This window comes from Rana temporaria, chromosome 1 (assembly GCF_905171775.1).
Source record: "Rana temporaria chromosome 1, aRanTem1.1, whole genome shotgun sequence".
Taxonomy (NCBI): Eukaryota; Metazoa; Chordata; class Amphibia; order Anura; family Ranidae; genus Rana; species Rana temporaria.
Genome location: NC_053489.1, coordinates 97,357,196 through 97,380,391, shown reverse-complemented (window position 1 = coordinate 97,380,391; position 23,196 = coordinate 97,357,196). Strand labels below are relative to the sequence as shown.

The 23,196-nt window shown below is 43.6% G+C and overlaps 1 protein-coding gene across 2 annotated transcripts in view; it reads left to right on the top strand.

Moving 5' to 3' along the window:
* PDE8B (phosphodiesterase 8B) overlaps positions 1-15,661 on the top strand; it is a 120,724-nt gene extending 105,063 nt beyond the window's left edge. For both annotated transcript variants that reach the window (XM_040340900.1, XM_040340909.1), the window contains 3 exons: positions 8,126-8,293; positions 9,895-10,024; positions 14,217-15,661. In XM_040340900.1, coding sequence (XP_040196834.1) covers positions 8,126-8,293; positions 9,895-10,024; positions 14,217-14,332 — 414 coding nt within the window. In that variant the 3' untranslated portion in view covers positions 14,333-15,661. The remainder of the gene's footprint in view (positions 1-8,125; positions 8,294-9,894; positions 10,025-14,216) is intronic.
* The last annotated feature ends 7,535 nt before the right edge of the window (positions 15,662-23,196 follow it).

The window sequence follows — 23,196 nt, the reverse complement described above, 5'->3', positions numbered from 1 at the left end:
CGTACCTCTTTATTGCAATATAATGCGTGTTTGGAATTCCACAGGATGGGCGTCTCCTGATATTTTTGGAGTAAGGCCTCTATAGCTTCCTTGGTTTGTAGGAGGTCCATTGAATTGTTTGAAAAATTATATTTCTTTTTGAGTCTAGATTCCAAAAACATAAACCACAGAAAAATAAATATTCAAAAGGATTAGCGTTGACCTTGATCTAATATGTGTCTTCAAATTTATTACCTATATCTAATGACAAACACAGTCTCTCTTGTTTAAACAATGATTGGCAGCTCGGCCGCATTGCTTGTACCAAACATTGATTTGCTAGATGCAGAGCCATTGTTAACATTGCAGTAAATATTTTTAATATAGAAAAATAAACAATGCTTACAAATGACAGTATTCATCTAGGCACTCTTTCATGTGTAAATCTCATGCCCCTGACAATGGATGACATAAAAGACACTTCCTAATGACCTCTGTACAACCAACACTTGAACAATACTTTGCCTGATCTGAATACACCATTCAAAAACTTGTCAATGAGGTACAGCATTGTTCACATCTCTATTTTGTGAGGTGTCCAAAAGCATTTGGATACCAAAATAACATTGTGGTACCCCATAGACAGAATAGCTTAAAAAGGGTGCAACCAACAGCCCAAACCCCCATCCCATGTGTCTACATTTTCAAGGCCTCTGCTGATCACATTTTTAATTTCCTTACCTTCCTGTCTCTCGCTCCTCGTTTCTCACGCTCGCCTAATTACCGCGTAAGATGCGTAATCACGGCGTGCACCTTTTAAACACTCCGCGTATTTATTAAAACCAGCCCTCGTCACCTTTGCGAGGCCCCTAATCAATGAGTTTAGGAAATATGGCGTTAACTGTGTATGTTCTGGATGCGCTCGAAGATTCTCCGCGTAACCGACGTAAACACGTTGTTTGCATTCTCTACACTCCGCGTATGTATTAAACGCCGCCCTCTTCTCCGCCCATGGCGTAAGAATTCATCTTTTCCACGCCCATAATCTCTGTGGGAAAGGAAAGATGGCGATGTCACACGAGCGGGCACGATGCTCTCATGCCACAAGTGAAGGGACAGAGGCAGGGACGTCCCGATCAAGGCAAAGAAGATATAAAGCCACTAATATGCGGTTCCAGGAAATGGTGGAGTTAGTTTACATCATGCGAAAGAAGGACTATGATGGTGAATTAGGGCCATACAAGACCCCTAACCGCCGAAAGGCACATATTATGGACAAGGTGGCGAGGAGAATGCAGAGGATGTTTGGGATCACCAGGTCCAAGGAACAGCTGAGGAAACGATGGTCAGACTTAAAATTGAGGGAGCCACATCAGATGAAGAAAATACTTAAAATTCTGCGTAAAAGTAAGTAAATATATATTGGGGTTGGGGGGGGGGGTGATTGTCTGCAATAATGTGTTGCCATGTATATTTCACCATCTGCCTCCTTGGCCTGCTTGTAATTTTAAAGACATGTTGTCATTTATTTTTTATGACCTAAATACCGACATATTTACAAATAGTGTTCTTAGTAAACAACGTAACATCACATAGTTTCTCAGAAAGGCTCGGTTATTCCAGGAACAACACACCTGGACATGGCTCACTGGCCAAAAACTTTGTTTGTAAACATTGTGTAAAAGCTAGTTCTAGAAAATAAAATTATGAGAATGGGAAAGGCAAACAGGATTCATTCTAAAAACAGTGGTAATAAAGCAGATGTTTTCACATCTGCAATGCAGAGCACCTGTGTCTCCCCAAATCAAAAATGGGTTTTGGTAGGGTCTCCCAGAAATACAGTTTAGGGGGGACATCCATGTGTGTCACTTTGCTAAAAAGGGGCAGGATCAGAGCTTGCCATATAGAAGTAATTGCAAAATGTAGGTTTGGTGAAAGATAAAAGTAACTAAATGAAAGCATCTTCTAAGCAATGTGTGCGATTTATGCTCTCCAATATCTGTGTGCTGATGAGTCTACATTTTTTTTGGTTTATTTCAGGGGAAAGAAGTCGCCAGCATTTGGAGGAGGCAGAGAGGGCCAGACAAGGCCAAAATCTGCCATCTCAACATGTGGAGGAGGAGGAGGATGTGGAAGGAGAAGAGGATGTGGAAGGAGAAGAGGATGTGGAAGGAGAAGAGGATGTGGAAGGAGAGGAGGAAGGAAGAAAGGAGGAAGGAAGAGAGGAGGAAGAAGTAATTTTGGACTTAGAAGTTATAGCAGATGAAGGGCAAGTGGCGGAAGAACAATTTGGCGAATTGAAAGAAGGTGGATTGATGGATGAAGGAGGAGTCGAAGATGATGGGGAAGTGGTGGAAGAAGGAGGAGTGATAGAAGATGATGGGGAGGTGGTGGAAGAAGGAGGAGTGATAGAAGATGTCGAAGAGGTGGAAAGGAGAAGCCCATCAGGTCAGTGTCACCCTAGCTTGATTCCAAAAAACATATGTAGATAGGCCTCATCGAAAAATAATGTTGTAAATGCCAATTTTTTTTATTTTTTTAGGGGAGGAGGATGGTGTGCCAATATTTTCACGTGCAAGTGCTGCTATAATTATTCAGCAGGTAATGGAGTGCAGCACTGAAATGCACAATATGCGTGAAAGGATGGTTGTCATGGAAGAGAATTTAACAAATGTCCTTTTGGAATGCTGCACGGAAATGGACAATATGCGGCAAAGAATGATGGTCATCGAATCTAATTTTAAAAACATTATTGACATGATGGGCCGTGTCAAAGACTGAAACACCCCCCGCCCATCCCCCGCCCCCACAAACATTTTTACAGTTTTAATAATGAATACGCCAAAATTTGAAGATACACACACAGTGTGCCAACATGTGCTATCTGCCATCACAGAATATCTAATGTCTGTGCTTTGTGGGTCCAACCCCCTCCTCCATCCTCAAGTAGTTGAGAGGAAGGGTTTGCTCCCACAGAACACAGACATTGATCACCCATGATGTCAGATAGCACATGTGGCCATTTGTCTGTTGAACCAATGACATTTGGCGAGTTTGCACTGAATGTGTGTATCTTCCAATTTTGGCGTGTTCCAGTGTGAAAGCACACCATGACTGACTGCTGTTGTGAGTTTTTATATTTTTTGAATTGGATTTTGTTACTTTTTGACCATGTTGAACATTTTGGGATACTATAAAGTTTAGACCATAAAGAATAAACAACGCCAAAAAATTTAAAATATATATATATAGAATTATAAATCTCTCTAATCACTGAATTTAGTGAAGTCGAGATTTGACTCCAAAATCTCACCAAAAAATTTACTTTTTGAAAAACACACCAAAAACAAAAAAAATGCTTAAAAAAATATTGGTTTTTGTGCCTAAAAAATATGCCAAAAAAAAAAATTAAGGCGGTAAACACCCCACCAAAAATAGTCTATATATATATATATATATGTAAACAATAAATCTAACTATATTTGATAAACAAAAATGTGAACTTGTTAATAAATGTATAATCTGCATAATATTTTTGGTTGAATTACCTGAAAAAAAAAAAAAAAAAAAAAAAAAAAAATTTTGTAGACTCCTAAGTACAAAAGCAGGGAGTAATGAAAAAAATATAAAATAATTTTTGGGGTCATGAACAAGCAAAAATTAAAATACTTGACCTCAAAATTTACAAATGGAGTTGCTTCTTATTTCTAGACTCAATACCCTGTTTGTAGATGAGTGAATACTGTGCAAAATGTGGTTAGTTACTAAAAGTGGAGAAATCAATTATGCATTACAATTGAAGACGTTAGTTAGAGAACCAGGAAGACAGAAAAAGAGAAAAAGCATTAATGACAAACAACTGTATAAAGTCCAATGGTCTAATTATTTATTATTTTTGAGAATATTCCTTTCTTTGGGGGCCGAATTAGAAAGAAATATGATCTGGCATAGCAATGGCCCCCCGACCCATGAAGTACTCAACATATTTGTCGCGTACCTCACGAGCTGATTGGGGGGCCAAGCCAGCGCGACCAGTGTCCAGCCCGGGAAGGGGATCTGAGGGTAGTCTTGCCTCAGAACCGATGTCGGGTAGGTACGTCTGGGAGTGCCTGCGTAAAAAGTTGTGCAAAATGCAGCAGGCAAATACAACGGTGTCCAATTTATATTCCGCCAGATGTATCGATGTCCTGAACAGGCGGAACCGGTTGGTGAGTATCCCAAAGGCATTCTCGACTACCCTCCGAGCCCTGGCCAACCGAAAATTAAACACACTCCTCTCTGAGGTGAGGGTCCTCTGGGGAAAAGGCCGCATGAGGTGAGGACCAAGCCCGAAAGCCTCGTCCGCTAGGAACACAAACGGAAGTCCTTCCACATTATCTTCATCTGGTGGCAATGCCAGACCACCAGCTTGGAGACGATCATAGAAATCAGTCCGTGCGAACACTCCCCCATCAGACATCCGGCCGTTCTTCCCCACGTCCACATATAGAAACTCATACTGTGCCGACACCACCGCCATCAACACAATACTATGATAACCCTTGTAATTATAATAGTAGGACCCCGAGCGGGGTGGGGGCACAATGCGGACGTGTTTCCCATCTATTGCTCCACCGCAGTTTGGAAAATCCCACCGCTGGGCAAATTGGGAAGCCACAGACTGCCATTCCTGTGGTGTGGAGGGTAGCTGTGGGGACAAACAAAAAAAGAGATTTAGTACTTTGTAACAAAAACATCCTACAAGCATCCTTGTGACAGTTCACAGTATTAAAATTGCATTTGAAAAATGTGCATGGAGAATTTGGGAAATTAAATATATAGGGCCACTTCATTAAGAGACTCCACAGCCCTCTGATGGGGACAATAAAAGTTTGAAGGGGGGGGGGGGGGGGGGGGACACAAAAACCAAAAAGTCCTGTTTTCAAAAATGGCAAGGTGGGTTTGTCCCTAGGATAGCATGCTGGACAGGTTAATATTGGGTAAGGGACAAATATGCAGGTAGGTCAAGAAAAAAACATGTAAAAGCTGATATCAACATGCATAGGGAGAAAAGGTAACGTTAGTTAAACACACAGCATATCTGGGAAATTAAAAATAAAGTTAGTTGGCCACATTATTACAGCCAGGAAACTTACCTTAATATACTCCTCATGCATAACTTTGATGATGGCAGCACACGTGTCCGGTATGATGACCCCAAGCGCCTGCGGAGAGATGCCTGTCGAGAACTTGAGGTCCTGCAGGCTCCTCCCAGTCGCCAGGTACCGCAACGTGGCAATAAGCCTCTGCTCGGCCGTGATGGCTTGGCGCATCACAGTGTCCTGCCTCGTGATATAGGGGGACAGAAGTTCCAGCAGACTGTTGAATACGGGGTCCGTCATGCGGAGAAAATTCCTAAAGTCATTAGGATTATTCTCCTGGAGTTCCCTAAGCAGAGGCATATGTGAGAACTGGTCACGCTGGCGCAACCAATTCTTGGTCCAGAAACGCCTCCGCCCCCTGTTTCTGGCCAAAGTACTGGACAAATGAACATATCCAGCAGCCATCCCATAAACAGCACCAACTCGCGAAAATTGACGCTGCTGCTCCATCATGGCTTCAAACCGGCCGGCTGGTCAGTCAAGAACACACTGAAACAGAAAGCACTCGCAAATCCAGCACTACCTGCGACAAACGCGTGACAAACAGATACGAGCGCACAGGATGCAACTGCTAAAGCAGAAACAACCTGCTAGCCTATAGCCGAATGACAACTACGTTACCGCAAGCACACGCACTGAACCCGTGAATACACGCTGTCAAAGCCTGGAGACCGAGAAGCGCGAATCAGCTCTAACCAAACCTTCACTAACACGAGCAAACCCGTAACTAGCAAAAGAGGAACAGAGGGCGGCGCCATTAAGTTTGGTCTTCCCCTTTATAGTGACGTCGTACGTAGTTTACGTGCACGCGTTCCGGTACGACGGTAATTTGGTCCGCTGGTGTGTACACGCCAGCGGAACCAAACACAAATCAGCCTTGTACGCCGGAAACTGTCGGGCAGACAGTTTCCAGCGCACAGATCCGGTCGTGAGTACAAGGCCTGATGCTCAGAAAACAGTTGATTTTCATTATCACTTTAGAAGCATGAAATGCCACCATGTTTGGCTGCCCTCTTAGGATTGGGAAAGTCCCAATACACTGAAAGAACAAAAAGAGGGCACACCGGCCTAGCACATTACCTCTATATATCATTTATTGATGAATAAAAACAAATATTATACTCACAAATAAGGGTGCAACGGATCATCATTGATTCGTGATCCGAACCGGTTGGCACACCACGCGATTTGCGGGTTCGGTCTAGCTCCGGAGCGGCGGCGGCGGCCTAGGTGAGCTCCCCAGAGTGGCGTGCTGACTGGGGGGTGTGGATATTACAGTGGGGAGATGATGTGGATATTACAGTGAGGAGATGTGGATATTACAGTAGGGGGATGTGGATATTACAGTGGGGGGAGAGATGTGAATATTACAGTGAGGAGATGTGGATATTACAGGGGGGGGGGGGGGGGGATGTGGATATTACAGTGGGGGGAGAGATGTGAATATTACAGTGAGGAGATGTGGATATTACAGTGGGGGGGAGAAATATGGATATTACAGTGGGGGGGGGGGGAGATGTGAATATTACAGTGAGGAGATGTGGATATTACAGTGGGGGGGAGAAATGTGGATATTACAGTGGGGGGAGAGATGTGAATATTACAGTGAGGAGATATGGATATTACAGTGGGGGGGAGAAATGTGGATATTACAGTGGGGGGAGAAATGTGGATATTACAGTGGGGGGAGAAATGTGGATATTACAGTGGGGGGAGAAATGTGGATATTACAGTGGGGGGAGAAATGTGGATATTACAGTGGGGGGAGAGATGTGAATATTACAGTGAGGAGATATGGATATTACAGTGGGGGGGAGAAATGTGGATATTACAGTGGGGGGAGAAATGTGGATATTACAGTGGGGGGAGAAATGTGGATATTAAAGTGGGGGGAGAGATGTGAATATTACAGTGAGGAGATGTGGATATTACAGTGGGGGTTATGACATGGATATTACAGTGAGGCAGATGACGTGGATATTACAGTTGGGACTATATATGGTGGTGATCCGAAAAATGATCCGATCCATGACTCTGATCCGAGGAACGATCCGTACCGTGAGTTTTTTGATCCATTGCACCCCTATTCACAAACCAATGCGTTAACAAGCTCATCAATTTATTTCAGAACCAGATCCACTTTACAGACTTCTTAATGCAGGAAGTAGCCACTCAGGTCTACAAAGGCTGACACATGTCAAGGGGAGTCCCCTCTACATCAGAGACAAAATGTTGGCTCCCCTAAACCGTTTCTAGTTCTGGATTAAACTGAATAGCTTGTTAACACGTTGGTTTGTGAGCATAATATTTATTTTAATTCAATCAATATAATAATAAATGGTATATAAAGGCAGTGTGATAGGCTGGTGGTCCCTCTTTTTGCTCTTTCAGTTTGCGGGGCTAAACGCACAGTGTGCATGAGGCCTAAATGCATTCCTCCCAACCAGCACGGATTCTGCGGGAATTTCCTGCACATGCTGCATCCTCCCGTAGTCCCGCGAACGGGTTAATTTTCCCGCACACGAAGCTGTGCAAGAAGGAGGAGCATGTGGTCTGAGGGGAGACATGCACAGCTGTGAGACAACTTGAGCAGCGGCACCCGATCCGACCTGCGGCACCCCCGCTCAACGGTCTGATAGGCGACATGCACAGTTGTGCACAGGTAAGAGACAACTTCGATCCGACCCCCCCCCCCCCCCCTCAACAACTTTAATCCAACCCGCGCCCCCCCCCCCCATGCTCAACAACCTCGATCCGACCCATGGCCCCCCACCGCTCAACAACTTTGATCCGCCCCCCCCCCCTTAACCCTTAACAACTTCAATCCGACCCCCCGCTCAACAACTTAAATGACAGACAAATGTAAAGAATGTCCCGCATTGAATTTTTTAAATGTTGGGAAGTATGCTAAATGTACGTAGATTTAGCAGTATTTAGTGGTACAGTTTTACAGTAGATTTGTAGTTTTGTTCTTTACACAGTTCTTGTAACACTTGTGTTTGCAGAGCGAGGGCAGTGACTGTGAATGCTCTCCTAGCATCAGAAACTCTCCTGAGAATCGTGTACTCATCAAACGCATGATGATTAAATGTGCAGATGTAGCTAACCCCTGCCGACCTCTGGAATTATGTATAGAATGGGCCGGGAGGATCTCGGAGGAGTATTTTGCTCAGGTTGGTATGACTGAAATTGCCATGAAATTAGCATGTAAGAAAATCAATTTGTGTATTGTCAGTGTGTCTGAGAGAAGAGTATCTATCACAGCCAATGTAAAGCTGCTCATAGATACATAGAAATTCAGCCAGTTCAGCAGGGGCCAATCGAATTTCAATCTATCTATGGCTGTTCCCGTATCACAGAAGTTGGTCGAACTATCGACTAACAGAAATAATGATGTTTTGGAAAGACTATTAGGCGGATTCACGTAGATCGGCGCATCTTTGTGCTGGCGTAGTGCATCTCATATGCGCTACACCGACGTAACTCTAAGGCCCGGTACACACGAGCAAACATGTACGATGAAAGCGGTCCGTCGGACCGTTTTCACCGTACATGCCTGCCAGAGGGCTTCTGTACGATGGTTGTACTAACCATCGTACAGAAGTCCGCGCGTAAACACTACGCGGGGCGTGTCCGCGTCGCCGCGACGATGACACGGCGACGTGGGCGGGCCTGCCATTTAAAGGCTTCCACGCATGCTTCGAAGTCATTCGACGCATGCGAGGGACGGCGGGCGCTCGGACATGTACGGTAGGTCTGTACTGACGACCGTACATGTCCGAGCGGGCAGGATTCCAGCGGACGGTTTTAAAACACGTCCAGGAATATTTGCCCGCTGGGAAAAGGCCCGGCGGGCAAATGTTTGCTGGAATTCGGCCCGCTCGCGCCTACACACGACCGAACATGTATGCTGAAACTGGCCCGCGGACCAGTTTCAGCATACATGTTTGGTCGTGTGTACGGGGCCTGAGAGGCAAGTGCAGTATTTACAAAGCACTCGCTTCCTACGTTGTGCCAGCGTTCTCATCGGATGGACGGATCGTGTGTACGCGGCCTTAGGCCCCGTACACACGGCCGAGGAACTCGACGTGCCAAACACATCGAGTTCCTCGGCATGTTCAGTCCTGGACCCGCCGAGGAGCTTGGCGGGCCGAGTTCTCTCATAGAACAACGAGGAAATAGAGAACATGTTCTCTATTTCCTCGCCGAGGTCCTCGTCGGCTTCCACGGCCGAAAGTGTACACACGGCCGGGTTTCTCGGCAGAATTCAGCTCTGAACCGAGTTTCTGGCAGAATTCTGCCGAGAAACTCGGTCGTGTGTACGGGGCCTTACCTTTGTGCACATTCACTCCAGCTTTAGATTAAAATAATAATAATTGCCCTGCAAAATATTATGCCATATCCAGACTCTGGGATCCAGCACTGGTCCTATTCCAGGATGAATGATCCCCTGTGCCGGTCAGATCACTTTCTGTGAGCCCAGGGGGGTATGGATAAATACCCTTGGGGGTGCATGGTACTATTCTCTGAAGCATTCAGGACCGCCCTCTGCAGGAGGAAGAAGAAGAACCGAACCATGGCGTCATATAACCGGGCAGAAGATTTCAGGATTGAAAGTATGTTTATTATGGTAAAGGTGGGGTGCTATCCTTTAAATTAAAAAGTATATATTTTTGTATCATTATTTGTACTTGTGGCACGTTGATGCCGCATATAAAACACTAAGTTTAAAGCCTTTTCAATGTGAAAAACTATTTTTTTATTTTTTTTACAGACTGATGAAGAAAAAAGACAAAGTTTGCCAGTGGTGATGCCAGTATTTGACCGAAACACATGTAGCATACCTAAATCCCAAATATCATTTATAGATTATTTTATAACGGATATGTTTGATGCGTGGGATGGTAAGACATGATTTTCTAATTTTCTTTGAGTTACCAAACAGAACAATTTTTTGTTTAACCACTTGAACTCCGAAAGATTTACCCCCCTCGATGACCAGGCCATTTTTGTAATACAGCACTGTGTTATTTTAACTGACAATTGTGCGGTCGTGCGACGCTGTACCCAAATACAATTTATGTCCTTTTTCTCCACACATAGAGCTTTCTTTTGGTGGTATTTGATCACCTCTGTGTTTTTTCTTTTTTTGCGCTATAAACAAAAAAAAGACTGACAATTTTGAAAAAAACAACATTTTTTACTTTCTGCTATAAAACATATCTAAAAAAAAAAAATTAAAATCGAATTTCTTAATCAATTTGGGCCAATATGTATTCTGGTAACAAAAAATCCTAATAACCGTATATTGATTGGCTTGCACAAAAGCTATAGCGTCTACAAACTATGGGTTATATTTGTATTTATTTTTTACCAGTAATGGCAAGGATCAGCGACTTCTAGCTCCGATATTGCAGAAAATGTTACACTTTTGAGGGACCAGAGACACTAATACAGTGATTAGTGCTAAAAAAATATGCACTGTCACTGTACTAATGACACTGGCTGGGAAGGGGTTAACATCAGGGGTGATCAAAGGGTTAACTATTAGCATAGACAGCGCTTGTGTGCTGTTGGGGGAGGTGCTTTGAATAGGCAAAGGCATTGATCCATGTTCCAGCTTTGTAGGAACACAGGCTCAATGCCTTCCCTAGTGACAGAACAGCGATCTGCCTTGTTTACATAGCCAGATCACCGTTATGGCTCTCTGCCTAATGGGTGGGGGGTGCCGGTGGACATCGAGACTGCGGCAGCGCCCCAGACCCGGAAGTGCACAATCACGTACTGAGAAGTGATCCTGCGCAAGAGACCTGCCGTATAGTTATACGGTCGGCAAGCGGTTAAATAGTACTGTGCTTGTGGTACTGTACATTATGGGGTTAATTTACTAAAGGTTTTATAGGCTTTTCACTCTGCAAGAGAATTTTCCCTTGGCTTAGTGAATGAGGTGAAACTCTGCCGACTTCCATCACCCAATCATGTGCAAACAAAAATACTTAAAAAAAAAAAATCCTTGTATGTCATTGGGTATTTTTTGAAAAGTGACTTTTCACCACTTTCACTAAGCTACAGGAACAAAAAAAACCTTACAAAGTAAACAGCCTATTTGCCTTTAGTAAATTAACTCTTATGTCACGAGAATGATTCATTGCCACAAACACCATCAGGGCCATCTTTAAGGCAGGGAAAAAGGGGAAGCTGCCCTGGGCCCTGTCCTTGTTGTGGGGCCCACAGCAGCTGTCTCATGCCACGTACACACGATCGGATTTCCGATGGAATAAAATCCGATGGAATTTTCCGTCGGAATTCCGATGAAGCTGACTTTCATCAGTCTTGCCTACACACTATCGGACTAAATTCTGACCGTCCAAAACGTGGTGTCGTAAAACACTACGACGAGCCGAAAAAAAGTTCAATGCTTCCGAGCATGCGTCGACTTGATTCTGAGCATGCGTGGATTTTTCTCCGATGGAGTTCCACACAGACGATCGGAATTTCTATCGTTTTTTTTCCATCGTAAAAATTTAAAACATGTTCTATTTTTTTTACACCGATGGAAAAAAGTCCGATGGGCCCCACGCACGATCGTTTTTTGCCAACTATCCCAGTTTAAATTTCCTTGTCCCTTGAAGTTTAGTCCTTTGCTGTGTCCTGATATGTCAGTGTGAAGTGCTGCTACTAATGCTCTGCCCAATTGTTGCGTACAGATGACTCACCTGCAGACCCTGTGTTAACATGTAAATGACTATCATTCATGTGTAAATAACAGGAGCATTCATATGTAAATAGCGGCACCATTCATATGTGAAAAGCTGAGGCCGGCGTCATTCATATGTAAATAGCTGAGGCCGGCGTCATTCATATGTAAATAAAGGCGACATTCATTTGTATATCATGCCCCTCTGCAGTGAAGAGATAATGTGCATTACTGTACAGTAATCTCTAGCAACCAATCAACAAGAAGAAATCATGTGCTATAACCTCTAGCAACTAATCACTGAGCCGTAATGTGTGCTGTAACCTCTAGCAACCAGCAAGTAAGTAGTAATGATATGCTGTAACCAGGGGCGGACTGACAACTCATGGGGCCCCTGGGCTTACAGATGGCCACCACGCCAGGAGGCAGTGCAGAGGCGGGGCAGCTAAAGGGCCAGATTCACATAGAGATACGACGGTGTATCTCCTGATACATCGTCGTATCTCTGAGTTTCGTCGGTCGTATCTATGCGTCTGATTCATAGAATCGGTTACGCATAGATATGCCTAAGATCCGACAGGTGTAACTGTGTTACACCGTCGGATCTTAGGCTGAAATTCCAGGCCGGCCGCTAGGTGGCGTTTCGGTTTATTTATGCGACGAATATGCAAATCAGGAGATACGCCGATTCTGAAATGAACGACCGCCCGGCGCTTTTTTTTTTACGTCGTTTGCGTTCGGCTTTTTCCGGCGGATAGTTACCCCTGGGTCTATGAGGCGCAGCCAATGTTAAGTATGGCCGTCGTTCCCACGTTGCGATTTAAAATTTTTACGTCGTTTGCGTAACTCGTCCGTGAATGGGGCTGGACGCCATTTACGTTGAAACCAATGACGTCCTTGCGACGTCATTTAGCTCAATGCACGCTGGGTAAATTTGCGGACGGCGCATGCGCTATTCGATCGGCGCGGGAACGCGCCTGATTTGAATAGTACACTCCCCCTAGCCGCGGAATTTGAATTCCGCCGGGGGATTTACGATACGCCGCCGCAAGTTTTGAGGTAAGTGCTTTGTGAATTACCCACTTGCCTCAAAAACTTGTGGCGGCGGATCTTAAATCACATAGGTTACGCGGATCTAAAGATGTGAATCTGGCACAAAATCTCTGGATTTTCACATCAAAAGCATGTCGGTTTCAGACATATCAGGGACAGATGTAAACCCATAGATTTTTACATACTGTCCCTGGTTTTACTGAGCCTGGCAACCCTGATGGGGCCCCCTAGTGGCATGGGGCCCTCTGGTCAGTCCGTCCCTGGCTGTAACCTCTGGCAACCAATCGCAATCACTACCTGATCTGACACAGTAAAATGATTTTAAGAAAAGCTGATATTTATTGTATGTCTCAGAGCAAGTGGAGAGCAAAATTGCATGGGGGGGGGGGGATTTTTGCCCAGGGTCCAATCAACATCAACCTCCCTGGCGGTATGATTATTTCAGAAAAAAGGTGCTGAAAGCGGTACCATTATTTGCAAGGAAATTTGGCGTTTTATATTGTAGGCCTGTAATTTTTAGGAATAACTCACTTAAATCTGTCCAAACAAGAGTCTAGTAGGCATCCCGGGTATGACTTTTTTTTAAAACAAAATTATAAATTATAATATAATAAATAATTATAAATAATTATAACAAATAATAATATAATTCTAATAAAAATTATTCAATAATGTAATCAACTCAAAATCACTGAAATTTGCTCAGTTGCAGAATTGTCGCTGTCATTATTTTTATTTTTTTATGACGAATTTCCCCACAAATCGCTATCGCTCAATTCTGCAAGTGATTCTAATTTATTATCGCTGTTTTTTAGCTGCTCCAAAACCATTTTTGACATAAAGGGACACTTTTGGTTGCTATGGACAATCTACAGTTTTCAGGCAGAAAAAACAGTTTTTATTATATAAAAGTACATGTAGGGCACTGGGCAGACCACTAGGGACAAGGGGGGTGTGTATTTTTTACATACAGTACTGTAATCTATAAGATTACAGTATACTGTATGTAATGTGTTTGTTTACCTTTTTGAATTTGGCGCCGTTCTCCACTCGGCGGCACAGGAGGACGCTGTGTGAATCGAGCGAGGTCCCGCTCGCTCACACAGCGCGGTGGCATCGCTGGATCCAGAGACAAGGTAAGTAACTTTGTCTCTGGCTGCAGCGAGGCGAGCTTAAGTCTGACTCGGGGTTACTGCTTTTGGTATAAAAATCTCACCCCGAGTCAGACTCGGGAATACCGCCAGGGGGGTTAAAGACGGCCCTGAACGCCATGGATATCCAGTGAGTTAATGAGTGACACTGATTCCTGTAAATGTTACTAATCTCAATGTCTGCTTCATTTTCAGCTTTTGCACATCTGCCAAACCTCATACAACACTTAACTGAGAACCACAAGTATTGGAAGTCATTAGATGAGTTAAAGTGTAAAAGTCTCAGGTACCCATCTGACTGCAACAAATAAAGGAAGCTCTGTAGCCTCTTGACCTATCTGCACTGTGAACCATTTCCTTGTGGAGTGTTACAGAATAAGGGAAAACTGTATTTGGAACTCTGGATGGAACAATTGTACAGTGAAGACTTGTTCTAAGCCACCCGTTGATGCCCACATGGAGGGCTCAGACTTTAACTCAAAGGGAATAATCAACTGGTGGATGCTCTTATTTCTAAGTTTTTACAACATTTTACACTGGCTACGGATATCCACAAGCAGAAATCTAAAGACAATTTTGCAGTTTTAGTATTAGTTGGGACTGTAGAACTGTATCGCCTTTTTTTTTTTTTTTTTTTTTTAAGCTTGACTTATCACAGTACTTTTGACTCTTACTTTACGTAATTTCTTCTGAAATTGTTAATGCCAGCTACAGTACACACTTTTTGGTACATATATAAAATATATATATATATATGGTACGTTTTGTAGAGAAAGGAAGAATGAATGGGGTAGCTTTCCTAAATTCCCACTGATCTGTTTTATGCATACAGGGCTACAATTATAGGTGTAAAACCAGTGACTCAGGAAGATAGGTTGTTATTTGCAATAGCATGACACAATTCTTGTTCCTGTTCCAACTTCAGCCTTGTGTTTTTATTCAGGCAGCCTCAAAATGCTGTTTAGGTGGTGCTACTGAAGCAACCAGTCATGAAATATTGAATCTAACACCCTTTACACAGATTAGTATGAAATAGGTAGAACATCTATTACATAGACAGCAGGTAGAGAATATGGAGGCCAAGGCCATCCCTACCATAGGGCAAGAGTCTTGCATTTGTTGGCCCCGTTCTGGGACTATAGCAGAGTTTTCCCTTTGCTCAAATGCCTTATTACATATTTTCCTAACAGGAAGGGAGCCATGATTAGGAAGATGCGGTGCCTTTTGTATTGCATGTAGCTAGGTGCATAATACGTTGTTTCTTTAAGTGCAGAATGGAGAAAAGTTGCAGCAAATTAAAAACATCACTGATGGCGGAGGGAAACGTTATATCTATATACTAATACAGCAGAAGATTCACATTGCATTGTGCCAGTGAGGTAGGGAAAAGTCGCATACATATACTTTTCTGATTAGATTGTCTGCTTAGACACCACCAGCCTTTTCTTTTATATCCTAAGTTGTATGCTTATAGGGCTCATCTATCCTATAAAAAACAAAAAAAATTCACTGCACTTAGATGAGACACTAAAACAGAAAGTTGCTAGCACACAACTTGTGTTACTAAATCAAAAATACCGTATTTATCGGCATATAACACGCACAGGCGTATAACACGCACCTTCATTTTAAGAGGGAAGTTTCAGGAAAAAAAAAATTTAAATAAAGAACTTTGAAGCAAAATAAAGGTCAGTGCCCATCAATGCAGCCTGATCAATTCCCATCTGCAGCCTCAAAATTGCTCATCAATGCAGCTTGATCAATGCCCATCTGCAGCCTCACAATTTCCCATCAATGCCAATCTGTAGCATCACAATTGCCCATCAATGTAGCTTGATTAATGCCCATCTGCAGCCACCCCATTGCCATGAATGCAGCCTGATCAATGCCCATCTGCAGCCTCAAAATTGCCCATCAATGCAGCTTGATCAATGCTCATCTGCAGCTTCACAATTTCCCATCAATGCAAATCTGTAGCCTCACAATTGCCCATCAATGTAGCTTAATAATGCCCATCTGCAGCCACCCCATTGCCATGAATGCAGCCTGATCAATGCCCATCTGCAGCCTCAAAATTGCCCATCAATGCAGCCTGATCAATGCCCATCTGCAGCTTCACAATTTCCCATCAATGCAGCTTAATCAATGCAAATCTGTAGCCTCACAATTGCCCATCAATGTAGCTTAATAATGCCCATCTGCAGCCACCCCATTGCCATGAATGCAGCCTGATCAATGCCCATCTCAGGGAGGGGGGGCAGGATGAGCGCCTCTTTAATTCAAAGTCCTGCCTCCTGGACCGGCTTATATTAAAGACAGAACACTGGTCCAACGCCAGCCCAGGAGACAGGACTTCCTATTACAGGGGCCGCTGAGTTAACAGGAGATTCTCGATGTATGTAATCTGATGGCGCTCGTCCCGCCCCCTTCCGGTTCTCTCCGAGGCAGCCCAAATTGCAGTATCGGCGTATAACACGCACACACTTTTTGCAACCAATTTTTAGGGCGGAAAAGTGGGTGTTACGCCAATAAATACAGTATATTAACAGTGTAGTGCAGCGCTACTATTATAAGTATGAGTAAAACAAATCCAATGACGAGTTTGAAACGGCACAATAATTTACACATATGTGAAAAAAGACATCAAAATATGCCATATAAACCCATACATAGACCAATCTTAACCTAACTTATCATATAGTGCCCATACAAAGTCCTCACAAAAAGAGTGCTGCTGTCATCTTGCAGATAAAATCTTACATAGATATAATCATCTGAACATATAGCCTGTCCTCTGACAACATCATCTGTGACGAAACGTGTAGGGACAGACATCATCACGCATGCTAGCTGACATCCAGCTTGCACCGACCTGTTTGCCCATGGGATGTGCATTACAGCGATGCATGTTCGGATGATTTTATCTATGTAAGTGTGTCGTTTTCAATTTTTAAATAAAGCAGTTTACACTGGATTACGCTATGGGGCTCTCCTGTGTCTCCTTTCTCTATTTTTAAAAAGAGGCAGTTGGAAAGCTATCTCTGATGACTGTTCCTGAGAGGTGATATTCTAACCCTATATCCACTGATTGACCATATGTTATTGACTATATTGACATATTGACTATATGTGCTGATTGTCAATATGTTCTGCTAAATCACAGTTGGAAGTTAACAGCAACATTCTTTTTGTGAGGACACTTTATGGTGATATGATTACTCAGGCCAAGATTGGGCTATGTTTGGGTTATCACATATTTAGAAAATTTCTTTTTTCACATATGTGTAAATTATTGTGTTTTAAACTCGTTATTGGATTTGTTTTACTCATAGTCATAATAGTAGCACTGCACTGCCATCTATCCTATAGTTTTCTGCATTGGTGCTAAGGGGCTGTGTTCGCTACCATCCAGTCAATCTCTTCCATCTATCATCCACCACCATCCCTGCATACAGCTTCAAAGAGCTCAAAAAATCAGCCCATGATCTCATCAAATATGACCAATTCCACTAGGCATTCCAGTTTTTGTAGCTTACTCATGTCCATTCACGAAAAGCCCTGATATGGAAGTCTGAGAACCTTGAGTGAGAATCCTGAAAATAAATTACTGACATCAAAGTAAACCTGTCTTAATGAATTAAGGGGGCTGCCATTGCTGACTGCCATCTAAAAATGCTTGTTAACTGTCTGTTAACCTCCCTGGCGGTATGATTCTTTCAGAAAAAACATGCTGAAAGCGGTACCATTATTTGCAAGGAAATTTGGCGTTTTATATTGTAGGTCTGTAATTTTTAGAAATAACTCACTTAAATCTGACCAAACAAGAGTCTAATAGGCATCCCTGGTATGACATTTTTTTTAAAAACAAAATTATAAATTATAATATAATAAATAATTACAAATAATTATAACAAATAATAATATAATTTGAATAAAAATTATTCCATGATGTAATCAAATCAAAATCACAGAAATTTGCTCAGTTGCAGAATTGTCGCTGTCATTATTTTTTTTTTTTTATGACGAATTTCCCCACAAATCGCTATCGCACAATTCTGCAAGTGATTATAATTTATTATCGCTGTTTTTTAGCTGATCTAAAACTATTTTTGACATAAAGGGACACTTTTGGTTGCTATGGACAATCTACAGTTTGCAGGGAGAAAGAAACATTTTTATTATATAAAAGAACATGCAGGGCACTGGGCAGACCACTAGGGACAAGGGGGTGTGTATTTTTTACATACAGTACTGTAATCTATAAGATTACAGTATACTGTATGTAATGTGTTTGTTTACTTTTTTGAATTTGGCGCCGTTCTCCGTCCCCGTGCGTCGTAACGTCGCAGGGAACGGAGATTGGCGGCACAGGAGGACGCTGTGTGAATCGAGCGAGGTCCCGCTCGCTCACACAGTGCGGTGGCATTGCTGGATCCAGGGACAAGGTAAGTAAACAGTGCCTGTGGATCTAGCGAGGCAAGCCCGAGTCCGACTCAGGGTTACCGCTCGCAGCAGGAAAATCTAACCCCGACTCAGACTCGGGAATACCGCCAGGCAGGTTAAAGTGGATGTAAACCCAATTCATGAAATGTGAGCTGGGCACCTATATCTGCAGTATTTTGTTATCTCTCTTCAATGAGCTAAGTCCCGTAGCTCTCTCCTGAACTGTTCCTCTGTAATCAGCCTGAGAACTCTTGAAAACTCCTGACAAATTCTCAGACTTTTTAGACAAAAGCAGCCTGAATCTTCTGTCTTGGGAGATTGCTAAAATAGATTAGCAGAGAGCAGGTCCTATTACAAAACACCTCTGAGAGTCTCTGTCTATGATGAGGGGGTGTGTGCCTTTCCTCCAATCAGTAATGTTCAGAGGCAGCTCTAGGCTTTGTGAGGCCTTAGGCAAAATTTAGACACGAGGCCCCACTCCTCCTATCCAGGCACACAGGTCCGGGCACTCACTTTCTCTCTGTGCGGACGGCCAAGCACTGGGATGAGATCCATCCACCGGAGCTCCTACCTCCCCTTCACAGACAGTCACAGGGCATCTGGATAGTTTCCGCCACCTGGCCCGACTCCTGACCCAAATAGGCAGCTGGTCAGACGTGGAAAGGCCAGGTGAGCGGCATGGGCTGAAGGAGCAGCTCAGCTGCTTTAGGGCCCCACATTTACTTGCGGTCCGCCCGGTGCGCCTTTTACAGATGGCCCCTGGAGCCAGTTGGTCAGTCCAAATTAGTGATCGAGCACAGGCAAATTAGGTGGTCGCGAGGCCCCTGTGAGTGTGAGGCCTTAGGCGGCCACTTAATTTACCTAATTAGAGAGCCGCCTCTGGCAATGTTAGCTATCTTGGCTGTATGCCCAGACATCACACTATGTATTAACCAGGAAGAGAAAATATCCTAATATGATCTGAACTTTCTAAACAGTATATACATGTGAACACAGCAGATATACATGTAAAACCTATGTAGGGAGATTGGTGTCATCCCTGTGTATCATCTGAGGCTGTTCACTTCACTGGGTGTATGGAGGGTTTACATCCACTTTAAGCTAACCCACTAGATTCAGTATATTGAATTACTCTTCTAGAGCAAGTATACAGATCAAGAAGGTCAGAAGTCTCGATGTGCATACTTATTCTAGGTCTAGCTCAGATAATATCGAAAAACATGACAGCCAGGCAACCAGTATTTTAAGAAGCATAGCTCAACAATGGAAGCCTCCTAGTTTTTCTCAATACAGTTTTCCTTTAGGAGGTGTGCCTCCACTGTATACCATTTTCTGTCATCTTCATTTACAAACTGACTAGCAAATCAGGGCTGTGTCTTTAAGTCTGGGTTCACAGATATGAAAATTGGATGCGGCTTTCCCCACATCCAATTCGTATGACAGGCAAGTGTGACCAGCTCTCAATGGAGCCGGTTCACACAGGTCCGCAGCGCCTTTGATCCGGATTGCAGAAGGGTCCTGTGCGTCTTTGGGTCTGGTTCAGGTGCAAATTAGGGCAAAAATTAGGACCTGAATTGCACCGGACCCCATGCTGTAAACCGTGGCCACACATATGTGAACCCAGCCTCAAGTGTAATATGTTTTGCAGCCTGGCATTAGCACAGCAGTCTATCATAAATGACATGTTTAGTTATTCCCAGAATTCTACTTTAAACTTACTGCTATTACTGATGGTAAGGGATAATGCCACCGCACAAAAGGCTGCACTATAGAATATGCTTCCTCAGGGCTGCTGTTAGAAAACATGGGGCCCCGTACAGCGTTCTTGATAAGGCCACCCCAACCCCGTTTATACCCCCTAACCCCATGGGGTGCAGAGGAACAGCGCATTGGCTTTTATTTGCCTAATCCCTGCTCCCACCTCTTGAGACCCTCTGGTAACCAGGGAAGTTATTTAAGCCCTGGTAAGCAAGTAGGAGCGGGGGTGTGGTCTAAAAAAAATCAAATTATTTATTGGCAGAATTTAAGGAGGAGTAGTGCTCTATCATTGGTATTAGTGGAATAAACAGTGCCCCATTGTTGGTGTCAGTGGAAAGAAAAGTGCCCCATCAATAATATTAGTGGGGGGAATAATGCCCCATCATTATTTCAGTGACAAGATTTATGCCCCACTGTTGGTGTCGGTGGGAGGAATAGTCATCATATCATTGGGAGAATTAGTGCCCCAAGGGCCGGATGAAAGCTAGCAAAGGGCCACAGTTTGATATCCAATAAATAATTGGATTTTATTAGACCACACCCGCACTCCTTCTTGATTACCAGGGCTTAAATATCTTCCCTGGGCCCCATCAGGTTAACAGAGGAGCCTAGGAGGTGGGGACACCGGGTATGCAAAAAAAAAAAGGACCACTGGTATAGAACAAGAATAAATAGTACAAATATTTTCTTTAAGTCTGTGGTCTTTATTTTCCTGTGATATGTCATCCCTGATAGCGATATCATAGAAGTAATCTTGCAGGGGCTGAAATGCTGCTGTTACTGTAGATACAGCATATGAAACGTATACTGTATGCCTCATTTAGGACAATATTTTTCTATATGTTTGAAAGATACTCAATCCGCTTTCAGTGTTACAAGGGCTATTCCAGTTTATTTCCACATATAATACAACCTTATCTCAAACTGTAAAAATAAATAAAAAAAATCGAGCTTATTAATATTAGACATTTATGAGGCAAATACATAGGAGAACTGCAGCCTTATTTAATAGGAAAGTATAGCAACCAATCAGGCCTTACTTTACAAAAGTTACATCAGTTATAAAACAAAAATGAAAGCTGATTGGTTGCCCTTGCTTTAGATTTTTCACTCTAATGTAAAAATGCCAACACAGTCCATACCTATTCACTTAGGAAATACAAAAGCCAAATTTACACAAACGTTTTTGACTCAAGTAGCCAATTGGACTCGTAGGTCACACGCCAGGGGCTGGGCAGTGAGACTGAACCTATTCTCAGTGAGTGAAGACACTGGAACTTATACTGTATGTGGTCTTTGATTCCAGAAATGGAAGTCGTGGTGTAGGAGGCAGGCGTTTTTAACTTTAAAGTGTTACTAAACCCAGTAATATGAAAATAGTTCATTTGTGACCCCCCCCCCCCCCACTCCCCCAGGTTATAAATCTGTTTTTTACATTAAAATATTGCCGCTATATACCTTTTTGGCTAATCCGTATATCACTGTCAGTGATGAACTGCACAGTTTCTCCATTGCTGAGTTCAGGAAGGAGGATATTTCCACTGTAGCCTGTATACACACCCACATGTGTGATGTCAATATCATGTGACCTGGCTAGCTCTGAGAACAAGTAAATATTCTCTCCAGCATAAAAGACACAACTGAGCATGTGCAGGCTGGCTTCCCTAGATAGACAGTGCAGGAGGGGAGAATCTGTGCATATAGGATAAAACAGCTTTTTTTACACAATGTAGAGGATTAACCCCTTAGGTTCCACAGTGAGTATAACAAGCATGCTATGCTGCATATACAGACACATTTTACTGTTGTGGGTTTAGTAACACTTTAAGACCTCATTTAAAGTTATGGTTGGGGAATGGTAAAAAAAAAATAGCCATTTGAGCTTTGTGGCCACAACAAATGACACCCCCGTTGCATTAGGTGGGAAATACAGCTGCCAAATGCGACTCATTTAAGTGAATGGGGGCATGCAACAATCACATGTAATGCAGGTGGTTGTGATATGGACTTTTCAGGGTTAAAACGGGCAGTTTGATAAGTAATTTGGGGTGGATTGCTTTTCAGAAGGCAGTTAACAGGTGACTGGGAGGAAATTTTGACCCTAAAAAGCCTGCACCACCACACAGTTGCATTGCACATAGTTGTGGCGTGGCCGAATTCTCCTGAATTTGCAACTTAAAGGAGGGCGATTGGGGGATAGTATAACCGCAGCTTAACTGCTTATTTTTAACGCCAACCAGACCGCAAATGTAAATTAGGCCTTAAAGGAGAAGTTCAGCCAAAGCTTGTTTGGCTGTACTTCTGTGGATCACAGGTGTGCAGTTCATTCTTCACTCCTGTGAACCAATTTCAGCAGACAGCGGGCTGAGGCCCGCTGTTGGCTGATGTCACAGAGCCAGTCCAGGCTCAGGCAAGACCGCGACAATGAAGTTGGGATCTACCCCTGTTGCCTGGACTGACACTCGGCTTAGCATCTCAGCAAACCACTGAGGCCCCGTACACACGACCAGTTTCCTCGGCAGAATTCAGCTTCCGACCGAGTTTCTGGCTGAATTCTGCCGAGAAACCCGGCCGTGTGTACAATTTCGCCGAGGAAGCCGACGAGGAGCTCGACGAGGAAATAGAGAACATGTTCTCTATTTCCTCGTTGTTCTATGGGAGCTCTCGGCCCGCCGAGCTCCTCGGCGGCTTCAGGGCTGAACTGGCTGAGGAACTCGATGTGTTTGGCACGTCGAGTTCCTCGGCCGTGTGTACGGGGCCTGAGAGTCTGAGCCGGACGCTCCCACCCCCTCCACAGCCCAGCGCTCCAGTGAGCGAGGAGGAGCAGAGCAGAGATCCGGTGACTGACGGCAACCATCTCTCTGTTTAGGGAGCTGTGAGAACCGAGCAATCGGCAGTGTTTGATCGTTCAGTTCTCAGTCTTAGAGCCAGCAGGTCACAGATTTAGCATCGGACCAATGCTACACCCTCCCAG